The sequence below is a fragment of the Saccopteryx bilineata genome, chromosome 5 (genome assembly GCF_036850765.1).
Source record: "Saccopteryx bilineata isolate mSacBil1 chromosome 5, mSacBil1_pri_phased_curated, whole genome shotgun sequence".
NCBI classification, from domain to species: Eukaryota; Metazoa; Chordata; class Mammalia; order Chiroptera; family Emballonuridae; genus Saccopteryx; species Saccopteryx bilineata.
In genome coordinates, this window is record NC_089494.1 from 64,772,266 (window position 1) to 64,788,349 (window position 16,084).

Here is a 16,084-nt window from a genome sequence, read left to right on the forward strand (position 1 = left end):
TTAGTATTGTCTCTTGGTCACTATTTTTTCTGCTTCTTTATATGTCTAATTTTTTTATTATATGACAGACCATGTATGTAAAAGAAGGCTCCAGCTGTTATTGTCCACTATTGATGGGTCCCCCTTTCCTCAGTTAAGCAGATCAATTGAAGAACAGATCACCTCAATCAAATCAGTAGTTGAGTTGGCTTAGGGCTTTTAATTGGGTTTGCAAAGCCTTCATTTTCTTAGACTGAAAACCTGTAGTTCTATCTTTCTGTGGTTTGAACTTAGCTCTTTAGCCTCTAACCCCATTGTTATGCATATGATTAAGTCCTGGTTAAACTCACTTAATAATTTGATTATTAATCTGTAGATTTTATTTTCTAAGAATTTAAATAATTCATTTTTATTATGTCTTCTATCTTTAATCCTTTTTTTTCTTATTATATTGGCTAACACCTCCAATATGTTCCCAATTTTAGAGGAAAAGATTTTAACATTTCATCATTAAGTATGATGTTTCCTGCAGTTTTTTCATATATACCCTTTAACAAATTAAAGAAGTTTCCTATATAGTTGGCTAAGAGTATATTTTAGGACTTCATATAGAATTTTATCAATAAATTCTGATATAAAGCCTAAGATGGAAAAAGTTAATAACTGCTCAATAAGTCATACAAGCTTATAACATCATCACTATTTTGCTGTCACCTATTATAGTCAATGTATAAAATAACTAGTATTAATTTCATTGGATCATGTAGTGTATGTTCACTCATTGTAGGAGCATGTGAAAATTACATCCCTCTGAACTTTGGGGGGACATCCTTAAGAATTATGGAATAGATAACTGGACTGGTATGTTGTCAGTACCTTCGTATTTCCCTCACATTTCCTCTTAGTAGTGGATGAACTTACTCCTTCAGCTTTGCATGAGGCCAGTGGCTGCAGCATGTTTCACAGCTCCTACTGGGAATGGGATCCCTGCAATGCCCCTCATAGGTCTCATGCTCGCCCCGCTCAGGGAAGTTCCCAGATTCACAGTTGTGAATAAACTTAGAATCAAACTGCTACTTGTTTTCAAACTGAATATTAGAAGGAGGAATAAGGGAATTAGCTCCTGAAAGTTCCCTGAAAGTCTAAAGGTAGATGATATATGTAAATATGCTAAGAAAGATAAAAAAAATACATAAACAGTATTAAAAAGGAAGCCAAGTTCCATTAAGAGTAATTACTGCCTGACTAGGCAGTGGTGCAGTGGATAGAGCATCGGACTGGGATGCAGACAACCCAGGTTCGAAACCCTGAGGTCGCCGGCTTGAGCACAGGCTCATCTGGCTTGAGCACGGGCTCACCAGCTTGAGTGAGGGGTCGCTGGCTTGAGCGTGGGATCATAGACATGACCCCATGGTTGCTGACTTGAGCAAGGGATTACTTGCTCTGCTGTAGTCCCCCTCCCCCTAGTCAAGGCACATATGAGAAAGCAATCACTGAACAACTAAGGAGCTGCAATGAAGAATTGATGCTTCTCATCTCTCTCCTTTCCTGTCTGTCTGTCCCTATCTGTCCCTTTCTCTCTATGTCTCTGTCAAAAAAAAAAAGAAAAGTAATTACTAATACTGGTGGTTTGTTAACACAACAAACAGGATAGAAGTACAACTTTTTGTATCTTTTTAAAAGATGACTTTAACCATTGAGTGAAGAATTATCTCTCATGTCACTATATGTGTAAATAGGCCAACTATATCTCTCTATATAAGCCAAACTTTGTCCAAATTTGTATAGTCATCTAAAATTTAAAATACTTAACTAACATTTTCCTATGTACCTAACATTATAATTGTGAATATGTTATATATAGGATAAAATAACATCTTTTGCCTTTTGAGAGCTTCAGAGGAAATTTGGCATAAGTTTTTGTCAGCCAAATCTGGATGTTTCCCTTCCCCGAACTTATTTGTGTGGGACCCTGAGCAAACTAACTTCTGCAATCCTCACTTGTATAATGTAGTTCATACCTCAGAGAGTTTATTTTGAATGTTGAAAAAATTCATTTTGCATGTATCATAATGACTGGTAGAAAGCACTCAATAAATACAACTTACCATTTAAAAAATGTACGACACAAAACATTCAATTGGTGGAAGAATGTGGAGTACCTTAATTTGTTTAAATAGAACAATATCATCTCCTCACTAGGTAGTTCAAATAGTAACCAGCATAGGATTTCTTTTGTTTTCCACCAATATTGTGAGAAATGTTTTAGACTATCAAAGAACAATAATCTTGCTGCATTGATACTGTGAAAATACAGAACCTTAGGTCAAGGTATGAAATACAGAAATATTACCTCTTATCAGCTTAATACATGGATGTGCTGAAAGAAGCCACCCTGCTTTACCCAGGCTTGCATTAAACGCTCTAAAATGTTACCCCATAATGATTTCTGCCTGGTGCTGGCACCTGTTAAGTAGGTGGGCACACAGTGAAAGTCTCCAACACAGTCAGGTAGAGAGAGGAGGGTTAAAGTGGGGTAGGAGACTAGTAACTGTAACTTCCCTTCACTGCCAGGAGAATGACAGTCTCACGCCCGGCAGGTGGCAGAATGAGCAGCTGGGTGCTACCCACCATGGGGAGCTGGGAAGCCTATACTTTTCTGGGAAGGGTGCTACATTATCTCCTGATTTATGTGTCATCTGTAAATTTCCCATATTCTTTGCTATCTTCTGTATCTTTTGCCATCTTTTTATCAACCAGACTGTTAACCAGCATGCAGCCCACATTCCCACATAATGTTGATATTGCCCAAAACTAAATAGTAGCAACTTGTCCTTGTCCTTTCAATTGGGGCATAGCCCTCTGGTTTGTCACATGGCCCACAATTCCCCACTGTTTTTCACACTGTGTACATTTCCTGCCTGGCCCATATGGCATTTGGATCCTGGTCTGGTTTAAATGAGGCAGTGGTGAGAAATTAGGAGTTTCTTAGTGGTCAGCTCAGACCTAGACTAAAGGTATTCCCTCCACCCCCCATGGAAAAAGCAGATAGGAATCTTGGTTCTCAGATGCCTTTATGAGTAGAGGAGTTCCTTTCTAGCATTTCATAAAAGGCAATAACTTAAAGGAGGAGAAACTCAGTTAACCTCTCTGAAAAAAATCTGACTAGAACTCAAGTCTTAGGACATCCTTTTCTGAAACACTCTTGGAAACAGAGTAGGCTTTACCTTCATCTGCTTTGAAACCAACACAGCACAACACTGCTTTCTTTCTTTTCTTTGGTATTTTTAATCTATTCTCTCTTTTTCAAGATTTAAATTAACTAGCAAAACTTGGTTCTAATTGGAAGTTTGAGGCTATATCGAGCACATTGAAACTATTCAACTGCTTTGTAATCACAGCATATCTCTAAAATGCTCTGAAAGCTTCAAATATTAAGTAGCACTATTTTTTTAAACAATTTTTTTATTTTTATTTATTTATTTTTATTACTTTTACTAGGGTGACATCAATAAATCAGGGTACATATGTTCAAAGATACATGTGCAGGTTATCTTGTCAATCAATTATGTTGCATACCCATCACCCAAAGTCAGATTGTCCTCCGTCACCTTCTATCTAGTTTTCTTTGTGGCCCTCTCCCTCTCCCTTTTCTTCTCTCCCCCCCCCCCAACCACCACACTCTTATCAATGTCTCTTAGTCTCGTTTTTATGTCACACCAATGTGTGGAATCATGTAGTTCTTGTTTTTTCTGATTTACTTATTTCACTTCGTATAATGTTATCAAGATCCCACCATTTTGTTGTAAATGATCCGATGTCATCATTTCTTATGGCTGAGTAGTATTCCATAGTGTATATGTGCCACATCTTCTTTATCCAGTCTTCTATTGAAGGGCTTTTTGATTGTTTCCATGTCTTGGCCACTGTGAACAATGCTACAATGAACATGGGGCTGCATGTGTCTTTACGTATCAATGTTTCTGAGTTTTTGGGGGTATATACCCAGTAGAGGGATTGCTGGGTCATAAGGTAGTTCTATTTTCAGTTTTTTGAGGAACCACCATACTTTCTTCCATAATGGTTGTATTACTTTACATTCCCACCAACAATGAATGAGGGTTCCTTTTTCTCCACAGCCTCTCCAACATTTGCTATTACCTGTCTTGTTTATAATAGCTAATCTAACAGGTGTAAGGTGGTATCTCATTGCAGATTTGATTTGCTTTTCTCTAATAACTAATGAAGATGAACATCTTTTCATATATCTGTTGGCCATTTGTATTTCTTCCTGAGAGAAGTGTCTGTTCATGTCCTCTTCCCATTTTTTTTATTGGATTGTTTGTTTGTTGTTGAGTTTTATGAGTTCTTTGTATATTTTGGGTATTAGGCCCTTATCTGAGCTGTTGTTTGAAAATATCATTTCTCATTTAGTTGGCTGTCTATTTTGTTGTCAGTTTCTCTTGCTGAGCAAAAACTTCTTAGTCTGATGTAGTCCCATTCATTTATTTTTGCCTTCACTTCCCTTGCCTTTGGAGTCAAATTCATAAAATGCTCTTTAAAACCAAGGTCCATGAGTTTAGTACCTATGTCTTCTTCTATGTACTTTATTGTTTCAGGTCTTATATTAGGTCTTTGATCCATTTTGAATTAATTTTAGTACAAGGGGACCAACTGTAGTCGAGTTTCATTCTTTTGCATGTGGCTTTCCAGTTTTCCCAGCACCATTTGTTGAAGAGGCTTTCTTTTCTCCATTGTGTTTTGTTGGCCCCTTTATCAAAAATTACTTGATCATATATATGTGGTTTTATTTCTGGGCTTTCTATTCTGTTCCATTGGTCTGAGCGTCTATTTTTCTGTCAATACCATGCTGTTTTGATTGTCGTGGCTCTATAATATAGTTTGATGTCAGGTATTATAATGCCCTCAGCTTCGTTCTTTTTCTTTAGGATTGCTTTGGCTATTCGGGGATTTTTATAGTTCCATATATATCTGATGATTTTTTGTTCCATTTCTTTAAAAAATGTCATTGGAATTTTGATGGGAATTGCATTAAATTTGTATATTGCTTTAGGTAATATGGCCATCTTGATTATATTTATTCTTCTTATCCAAGAAAAAGGAATATTCTTCCATCTCATTGTATCTTTTTCGATTTCCCTTAACAATGGTTTGTAGTTTTCATTATATAAGTCTTTTACATTCTTTGTTATGTTTATTCCTACGTATTTTATTTTTTTTGTTGCAATAGTGAAGGGGATTATTTTTTTGAGTTCGTTCTCAAATGTTTCATTGTTGGCATATAGAAAGGCTATAGACATTTATTTATTTATTTATTTATTTATTTATTTATTTATTTAATTCATTTTAGAGAGGAGAGTGAGACAGAGAGAGAGAAGGGGGGAAGGAGCTGGAAGCATCAACTCCCATATGTGCCTTGACCAGGCAAGCCCAGGGTTTCGAACCGGCGACCTCAGCATTTCCAGGTCGACGCTTTATCCACTGTGCCACCACAGGTCAGGTGGCTATGGACTTTTGTATGTTAATTTTGTATCCTGTGACCTTGCTGTATTGGCTTATTGTTTCTAGTAGTCTTTTTGTGGATTCTTTGGGGTTTTCGATGTATAGGATCATATCATCTGCAAAAAGTGATAGCTTTACTTCTTTTCTGACATGGATGCCTTTTATTTCTTTGTCTTGTCTGATTGCTCTGGCTAGAACCTCTAGTACCACATTAAATAAGAGTGGAGAGAGTGGACAACCCTGTCTTGTTCCTGATTTAAGGGGGAAAGCCTTCAGTTTTGTGCCATTTAATATGATATTAGCTGATGGTTTATCATATATGGCCTTTATCATGTTGAGATATTTTCCTTCTATACCCATTTTGTTGAAAGTCTTAAACATAAAATTGTGTTGTATTTTATTGAATGCCTTTTCTGCATCTATTGATAAGATTATGTGGTTTTTGTTCTTTGTTTTGTTGATATTGTGTATTACGTTAACCGTTTTATGTATGTTGAACCATCCTTGAGATTCTGGGATGAATCCCACTTGATTGTGATGTATTATTTTTTTAATATGTTATTGTATTCGATTTGCTAGTATTTTGTTTAGTATTTTAGCATCTGTATTCATTAGAGATATTGGTCTGTAGTTTTCTTTTTTTGTGTGCTGTCCTTGCCTGGTTTCGGTATGAGGGTTATGTTGGCCTCATAAAATGTGTTTGGAAGTATTGCTTCTTCAATTTTTGAAAGACTTTGAGTAGAATAGGAACCAAGTCTTCTTTGAATGTTTGATAGAATTCGCTACTATAACCGTCTGGGCCTGGACTTTTATTTTTGAGGAGGTTTTTAATAGTTTTTTCTATTTCTTCCCTACTAATTGGTCTGTTTAGGCTTTCTGCTTCTTCATGACTCAGTCTAGGAAGGTTGTATTGTTCTAGGAATTTATCCATTTCTTCTAGATTGTTGAATTTAGTGGCATAAAGCTTTTCATAGTATTCTACAATAATTCTTTGTATATCTATGATGTCCGTGGTGATTTCTCCTCTTTCATTTTGGATTTTGTTTATATGAGTTCTTTCTCTTTTTTCCTTGGTAAGTCTTGCCAAGGGTTTGTCAATTTTGTTGATCTTTTCAAAGAACCAGCTCCTTGTTCTATTAACTTTTTCTGTTCTCTATTTCATTTATTTCTGCTCTGATTTTTATTATCTCCTTTCTTCGGCTGGTTTTGGGTTGTCTTTGTTCTTCTTTTTTCAGTTCCTTAAGGTGTGAAGTTAAGTGGTTCACTAGGGCTCTCTCTTGTTTGTTCATATATGCCTGAAGTGATATGAACTTCCCTCTTATCACTGCTTTTGCTGCATCCCATAGATTCTGCTATGTCGTACTGTCATTTTCATTTGTCTGCATATATCTTTTGATCTCTGCACTTATTTCTTCTTTGACCCATTCATTTTTTAAAAGTATGTTGTTTAGTTTCCACATTTTTGTGGGTTTTTTTTCCTTTTTTTTGCAGTTGAATTCTAGTTTCAAGGCTTTATGATCAGAAAATATGCTTGGTACAACTTCGATTTTTCTGAATTTGCTGATGTTGTTTTTGTGGCCCAACATATGGTCAATTCTTGAGAATGATCCATGTACACTGGAGAAAAATGTATACTCTGTCACTTTGGGATGAAATGTTCTGTAGATGTCTATCATATCCAGGTGCTCTAGTGTTTTGTTTAAGGCCAATATATCTTTATTGATTCTGTATTTGGATGATAGTAGCACTATTAAATATGCATAAAATGAGAATGGACTTTTCAATTAGTGGATATAAAAGTATTCAAATTTAATATATGAAGATAGTTTTATTGTCTTGCTCATGAGGTAATCACCCTTACTTTACCAAATGGTTATAAAAAATAGGATCAGATTCAGAAAGATTATATTTTTAGCCCAAATATAAATGTTTTTCCTTATTCTAAAATGTTACCAATTTTCTTTTTTGTGGCACAGAAGATAATTTTATGTTTGTTCCCTTTATTTCTTTTAAATTATTAACTCCTGCTACTAATTTCTTGACTTTTAGAACAGCTAATACCTCTCTCTCCTCAGCCCTGTTGATAACAATAAGCTTGAAATTTATCTGCAAACCAATTCACATCATTCTTAACATAGGATCAAGCCAAAATTGAAGGATTTTTATGTAAATCATCCAAGCTAAAATTCCTTACTTTTTAAAAATTAAATTATTATTATTTTAGGTGAGAGGAAGGGACATAGTGAGGCAGACTCCCACATGCACCCTGACAGAGATCCACCCAGCAACCATCTGGGGCTGATGCTCGTGTACTGAGCTATTTATACCACCTGAAGCTGATGCACTCCAATGGAGCTATCCTCAATGGCTGGGGCCATGCTTGAACCAATCGAGCCACTGACTGTGGGAGGGAAAGAGGTGGAGAAGAGGAAAAAAGAAGGGGGAGAGAAGCAGATGGTCGCTTCTCCTGTGTGCCCTGACTAGGAATGAAACCCGAGACATTCATATAGCAGGCCAGCATTCTATCTACTGAGCCACTAGGCCAGGCCCATTCCTTATTTTAACCTTATACTGGAATCAGCTATGATTTTTACTGCTGTTTTCTCTCCCTCTATTTTTACTATTCTTTTGAAACTAAATCAGAAAAATGTGCTGAACATGTGCACTGCAGGCTATTGAATTTCTCAAACAGAAAGCACAAAGAAATATTTTCTCCTTTATTTATATTGCTTTATTTAACACTCTGAAGAATGATTATCTGAATTCAAGAATCAATTCTAACAAAGTAGGAACACTACTCATTTCACAACTAAGATAAAGTTAAGTAGTTAGTTGCCAAGGTTCTCCTGGAACTATCTCCTCTTCTACAAGGAGCAGAATTGATGGGACCTGGGATACCTTTATCTTACTGCCTAGGTATGAAAATATGACTACACACAATTGGAAGACACACCAAATAAGAAGAATGGTAAAATAAATACAGCATTTTTAATAATTAAGAGCTAAACAGGCTACACATTGGGAAAATATTTACTTAAAGTTTGCTTATAATCTTTTACATTAGTCTATAATAGAAACGCAAATAATCAATGGGAACATCAAACCAAGAGAACAAATCCATGGAAGAAAAAATAATTTTTACAAATACAGAACACAGATACATATATAAGATTAAAAAAAAAAACACAGTGATGACACATTTTTGGTTCAAAAGTATTTCACATTACATATCTCATTTCTTATCCTTAAGCACAGTTTGGTCTAGAGGACACAGGATTTCTTTCTATATTTTTGTATCTTTCTTTTTATCTTTCCCTTCTACTCTTACCAATCAAAATTTTTTACATCTTCTAAGAGCCATGTTGAACACCTCCCCATCAATGACCTTCTCCCTAATGACTGAAATTAAACTGTTCTAAATATTTTATATTTATATCGCCACCTAGCTAAAAGATCTAAAATGCTAGACGTCTTGGGAAAGCATTCTAAAAATCCTTGACATAAAAAGGTCTCACCATCTTGTATGGCAAGAGTTTTTAAAAAGAAGTCACAGTCACCTGAAGTGGATACAAGATCTTTTCTGGAAAATACTGGAGAACTTGTTATGCAGGTAATAAAAGGGATGACTGGACACAGTTGTTGGGGTGTTTGGCTAAAAGTCTCATATGTTACATCTCAAAATTTAAAATTGTCTCACTCTTTCTCTCAACTTCTGTTTGTGGTTTCTTCTTCTTCCCCAGGGTCACATACCATCTGGTAAACATAGCAGCTGAAGACTCTGCTGGGTTTCTGTTCTATGTGTAGTACCAAGTCTCTGTCAAAATAAACTTCATGGCTATATGTCTGCAAAGAAAACATAGTCAAATGTAATCTCTCTCTCTCTCTTTCTTTTTTCTTCTATTCCAAATGAGAGGAGGGGAGATAGAGAGACAGACTTCCACATACACCTCAATCAGGATCCACCTGGTAACACCCGTCTTGGGCTTATGCTCTGCTCATCTTGGGCCATGCTCACAACCAAGCTATTTTTAGCACCTGAGGTGGAGGCTCTATGGAGCCATCCTCAGCACCTGGGCCTATGTGCTCAAACCAATCAAGGCATGGCTCTGGGAGAGGGAGATGGGAGGGGGAGGGATAGAGAGGCAATGGTGGCTTCTCCTCTGTGTCCTGACTGGGAATCAAACCCAGGACATCCATATGCTGGGCTGATGCTCTATCACTCAGCAAACTGGCCAGGGCTGGAATCTCCTCTTTTTATCACCATATTTACTCCTGTGTCACTAAAATGTCATAGCACCAATGCTAGTTAGGGATCTATACTCTTGGAGGCAAAGTAGTTGCCAGAAACGGTTTATTTTCATTATTTGTAGATATGCAGATTAGTTATGACAAAAGCATGACACAAAATGTTAATAATGAAAAGAGCCCTGAACCTGGGAGTCCAAACACACAGATTCTACTGCCAGCACTGCAGCTGTTTTACTGTGTAACTCTGGGCAAGCTGCTAAACCTCTCAGGTTTGCCACTGATAAAATAAGAATTGGATAAAATAATGTCTACTATTTCTTGTAATTCTTATATTCTATGATATTCAGGAGAGTAGACAAATGCTTCTAAGAGTGCCTGGAAACTCCACATGCTTAGGTATGGTTTCTATTAATTAACTGTGGGGATTTAATACAGTATATTTTAATTTTTTTAAATATTAGCAAACTTTTAAAATGAAAGAAAACCCAAAGACAATGATAAGGAAACAGCATATCTCTGGAAAATATCATAAAGCTTTATCTTTAAGCCATTGGTAAGGTGACATCCTCTAGATCAGGGTAGTCAACCTTTTTATACCTACCGTCCACTTTTGTATCTCTGTTAGTAGTAAAATTTTCTAACCACCCACCAGTTCCACAGTAATAGTGATTTATAAAGTAGGGAAGTAACTTTACTTTATAAAATTTATAAAGCAGAGTTACAGCAAGTTAAAGCATATAATAATAATTACTTACCAAGTACTTTATGTCAGATTTTCAGTAAGTTTGGCAGAATAAATCTTTATAAAACAACTTACTATAGCTATAGTTAAATCTATCTTTTTATTTATACTTTGGTTGCTCCGCTACCGCCCACCATGAAAGCTGGAACTCCCACTAGTGGGCGGTAGGGACCAGGTTCACTACCACTGCTCTAGATCTTAGGGGAGAAAGTCTAAGCAGTATTCTGTCCTGCATGTAGTCTAATAACCTCTTTCATGTGGTCATTGGTCTAGGTGATCTTGGACTGACACAAACATAGTAACATCTGACTCAGTAAATGCCACCTACAGAGAACTTTTACAACTTTGTATTCCGTGAACTCTACTCACCACGTCCCATGACTCCACTAGTGGAATGCTTTTAAGTAAAGTTCCATATTCATTACAGTGGAAATCCAGGTGAGCTTTCCCTTCAGCATCTATTTGAGTAACAGCTACCACAGAAAGCAAATCCAATTCATCTTCATAGTCCACAATTTTGAAGGTCTTGGGGAATAGATGAATAAGGCAGAGGAAAAGAGGGACAAATCCAGTTATTCACTTAGGATTATCTCTACATTTGTAGTTTATTCTTTTACTTATAAAAACACGTAGAAAAAAGAATGAATGAATAGGAACAGAGGGAGAAATGTGTCTCTATCTACATGCCTAGTCAAACACCAGTCAAAAGGTTTTCAAGACCTAACCAGTATCCTACAGATTTGTACAAACAGAACCATGTCTTTGTAGATCTCAGCCAAACTAGAGCTAAAATTCTCTATTATGACAGCAAACCAAGGCTTCCCTGAATTCAAAAGAGGTATTAAACTTCTGTCTCTGACATGTGTGTTCACTGGTTCCCAGACACAATTAAACATATAGCTCAGTTAGGAAACCTGAACTTGCTCTCTGTGCTTGTAAGGTTCTTAACGACAAAAACAAGTCATTTCAGGAAATGAAGTATACTATTTATGACTCCATTTATCATCTTTTTTTTTTAACCCTTCTTGGTTCCCTAAAGGAAGCAAAAAAATTGCTGCTTATACTTGAGTGGGAAGCTTAAGAACTGAAATCCAACCCACAAAACAAGAGTGAGACAAGAGATGTTAGTTAGATTAATGATGGTAAAGACTTAAGGGAGAAAAGCCTAACACCAGAACTATGTCTCAGAGAAGATAACCTCGGACTCCGGTGGCCTCAAAGGGCAGTGGATCTGTGCCCAGCCATCCAGGGACAGACCACAGACAGACTCATCCTGACAGGCACGGCAAATTTCTCTTAATCCCACCACATACAAATCCTTCACTTACATCTGGTCAACTGCTTTTTAATTCCTTTATATTTTCTGCCTTTACCACCTATAACATAAAAATTTACATAGATTTATGACTCTTGGTTCCTTTTCATTTACCTTTTTGCCTTAATCTAAATCTTGTCAAACTTCAAATGGTGCCTGCTTGAGTGAGTGTCAGTAATTTTATGGATTTTAGTCATAACCTCTTTCAGCTTTTCTTTGGTAGGCTAAAAGATTTTGTCTTCTCATCTTATGATGTAGAGCAGGGGTCTCAAACTCGTGGCCCGCGGGCTGCATGCGGCCCGCCCACCAATTTTGTGCGGCCCGCAGACTAATCAAATTTCGTGGATTAGTCTGCGGGCCAGTCTGTGGGCCGCACAAAATTGGTGGGCGGGCCGCATGCGGCCCAAGGGCCTGAGTTTGAGACCCCTGATGTAGAGTATCTCTCTCTTTGTTACTACCTTCTTCTTTATTCTTGTAACCTTTTGGTGATTTTAGTCTTTCTTGAATATAGCTTTATATACAGCTAGGACACTTTCTGCTTTGTTCTCAACATATTTCTGTGGTTCAGAAGAATAAATAAATATTTTTTCTTTTTTGACAGTAGCCACATACTGAGCCACCTCCAACCCATTTCTTAAAAATTTCAGAAACTATCCTTAGAAGGCTATGGTAATATTTCTACCTAGAAATAGTTACAGATACATTATAGTTTTATGGTCTCAGTGGTTTTAGTATTTATGCAATGGTTATATATTCAAAGAATGAAAACTGTCGGTTGATTTCAAAAGTCTTTTCAATGACTCTTTTAAAAGAAAAGGATAAAAATGTATTAGCTCAGTGACTAGTAATGTCAAGTTGAGGTCCGAAGCTGAACCATTTACTACACCTTCATACCCTTCTCCCCTGGCCCATGAACATTAACAAATATGACCCTGTCTAGTAGGTAAAAAAACAAGGCAAAACCCATAAAGTCATCAGGATATAACTCAAGAGTTTTCTATTAAGAGATTTCCCTAGAAAGTGTACACATTAACCAAACCAAACAAAACAATAAGCTAATGGTGCTTTCAAATTATCTCAGTCCTGTGAATCTTCCTGCAAATAAAATCTTTGCAGGAAGAATGGTGGAATGAATAATTCCAATCTGAAAAGAGAGGATAAGGAGGATGCATTGGTTGAAATGGTATGCACAACCCTACCAACTAAGCCTGCATAGAGCTTATCCTGAACCTCTACCCCAGGGTCTCAGAAGCGTAATTTAAAAACCATAGGGCAAGTACACACTAGTTTGCTTTGTTATCTCTGGCAAGAGTAATACCTCATGTTCTGGGTCGTCATCCAGAAGGGTATATATTTTTTTTACCACCCGTCCAGAAGCAGTAACAGTGGGTAAATTTTCATTCTATCATGTGGAGAGAAAAAAATATATATATGACAAGTCCTATTATATGCAGTCAATAGCAAAATTATATTAACAAATTTAGTTAAAACTAAATAACCACAATCCTTTTTTTTTAAAATTGTTAAATTATTATTATTTTTTTCTTCTTTTTCCAAGTGAGAGGGAAGAAAGATAGAGAGACAGACTTGCACATGCACCCTGACCAGGATCCACTCAGCAAGCCTCATCTGGGGCGATGCTCTGCCCATCTGAGGTCATGCTTGCAACTGAGCTATATTTAGCACCTGAGGCAGAGCCTCCATGGAGCCATCCTCAATGGCCGCAGTCAATGTGCTCAACCCAATCAAGCCATGGCTGCAGGAAGGGGAGAGAGAGAAGGAGGGGGAAGATGGGGAGGGGTAGAGAAACAGAGGGTTGCTTCTCCTGTTTGCCCTGACTGGGAATCAAACCTGGGACAACCTAGCCTATGCTCTACCCCTGAGCAAACCAGCCAGGGTCTTGTTAAATCTTGAATCAGACTTCTGGTCCTCCAATTACAAAAAATACTTCTTACAGTAAAGTTCTTAATGGATAAAATGCTAAAATAGGCAAAAATAAATACGAAGGTTACAGATTTGTTACTTCGCTCTCCCTTTTGAGGTCTGCTTTATACAGCAGCGAATAGAATGGATCTGCTTTGGGAAATTTCTTTCTGCATAATTTTCTTCATATTCTGAATTTGTATGCAAAAGGAAAAAACCCATCTGGAGTGGTAAAAATCACACAGTATGTGATTTTTAAAGATTTATATCCCAATTTACTCTAAGTTTGCACAATTAGTTAAATCCAAAGTTCAGTAATTTACCAATAAAAACTTAAAGAGAAACCTGGAAAGGAAATAGAAATAAGCAAGAAATAAACTCAGTATAATCAACTTTCTTCAAATCTCATATGTACATGAGGCTAAGACCAGCTACCCATGTAGACAAAATGAACAGACTTTTATATAGGATTGTGCTGTTCTTTTCAGCCACTAGAAAAGGCAAATTATACTCTTATATAGAAAGACAGTGGTATACAAAAGATTTGAAAATATTCCTGACTTACTTTGTTCTCTCTATTGGCCAAAATGACAAAATCTTCAGAGATCTGATGCTGGGCACTATTGTTTTCTACTTCATTTAGCTTTAAAACCCTGAAAAGGGAAAAAGGATTCTAAGAACCCAAGACTTCAGCACACCATCAAAATGCCAAAGTTGACCTATTGAAATGAAACTCAACAAATGAAAATTATAGCATCAATACTTGAGTTAGTTCTCCTCTCCTGATTAGTCTCAAATACTAATGTCTAATCACTTAGGTGTCCACAAACTCTTTCAAATTCAGGTAGGTAGTGTAGTAGGGTGCTGAGGCTTAAGCCATCTTCCAAACTGGCTTAATGAAAGTTACCTTTAAAGATCCTCCTATCTGCCATCCTGCAACAGGTCTTTAATGTTCCAGCTTTAACAATGGCATTATAGTACAGGCAAACCTCGTTTTATTGATTTTTGCTTTATTGTGCTTCATAGATGTTGTATTTTTTTACAAGTGGAAGGCAAGACCCTTCTCCAGCAAAAAGATCAAGATTCATTTTATTTCAATAGTAGCTTTATTGCTGTGGTCTGAAACTGAACACACAATATCTCTGAGGTACGCCTGTAGATATTTGCATTTTTACTTCTAAAGATAGAATGAGGTATCGATGAACAACATTTGGAGTTAAGTATAAGACAGCCTGGATTAGCAACTAAGTCTAAACTAAGAGTTTCATGATAGAATAAAGTTTAAAAACGGCAACTGACTTAATACTTTTTTTCTTAGGATTATATCTAAAGATTTGGGTTTTCTGAGTGCAAATGGTCTCCCTGGATCAAAATAAAATAAAATAATTATGTCACCACCCACACAAATCTGTCACAGCACTTACAAGCATCAAAAGCACAATGTTCTCAAAGCTTAGTCTTAAATGCCGGCAAAGAGAACAGCAGGGAGAAGCAGCTACTGTAGGAGCCAGAGGTCTTAGCATTTCCCAGAGACAGAAAAATCAGATTAATTTAAAATTACCTAATTAGTTATCTTAACTAGTGCTAATTATATTAAAGTGGCTATCTCTTAAAACCTAGCAAAAGGGCACACATTTTTTGTGGACTTTATTTTCTTAAATTCAAACTAATGTAATAAAAGATGGGTGGTAACAAACATTAAGATTTGCTAAAGCTGAACCACAGTTTTTAAGACTTTTTGTGAAAGTTCACAATCTTATTTCATTAATTCCAGTCATCTTCCTTATACATAATCCAGAGGAGACTAATTAACACGAAGCATAAGGAATACCGAAGGCAGACACTGCCCTTCCTATTCAACACTTACTGAGCACCTCAGTCTGTGCTATATGCACTGTGTTCAGTGCTGGGATTACCGGAGCCAGAAAAAATGACTCTTTCCTATATTTATGGAGCTCATGATTCCAAAGCTAGATATCTAAACAGATATTCACACAAATAATTAAAATTGCTGTAAGTTTACAAAGGAAGATTACATAGTGGGTGCAATGAAAATATGATGAGAGAGTTAATCTAACAAGGGTGTCAGGAAAGGAGACTGAAAAAGGGACATTTACGCTGAGGCATTAAATATGAATAGAAATTAGATAGGAGACTAGCTAAGGGAAACCAACTCCAAACAGTGGGGACAGGCCCTCAGCTTTCTGAAAAGAGAGCATGGCTGAAGTAAACTGAGTTGGAGGAAGGTTTTCTAGACCATGAGAAGAGCAACTGGAAGTCATAGAAAGGTTAAAGCAGAATTCACGTGGTTAGGTTTCTGTATTTGTTAACATTTCTAAAAATCACTTAGCTGC

At 36.6% G+C, this 16,084-nt stretch overlaps 1 protein-coding gene across 4 annotated transcripts in view; it reads right to left on the bottom strand.

Moving 5' to 3' along the window:
- Window positions 1-8,220: 8,220 nt before the first annotated feature.
- Window positions 8,221-16,084, bottom strand: part of DCAF17 (DDB1 and CUL4 associated factor 17) — a 28,387-nt gene continuing 20,523 nt past the window's right edge. For all 4 annotated transcript variants that reach the window (XM_066279437.1, XM_066279436.1, XM_066279439.1 and 1 more), the window contains 4 exons: window positions 14,296-14,383; window positions 13,126-13,209; window positions 10,862-11,017; window positions 8,221-9,345 (listed from right to left, as the gene is read on the bottom strand). In XM_066279437.1, the coding sequence (XP_066135534.1) occupies window positions 9,208-9,345; window positions 10,862-11,017; window positions 13,126-13,209; window positions 14,296-14,383 (466 nt within the window). In that variant the 3' untranslated portion in view covers window positions 8,221-9,207. The remainder of the gene's footprint in view (window positions 9,346-10,861; window positions 11,018-13,125; window positions 13,210-14,295; window positions 14,384-16,084) is intronic.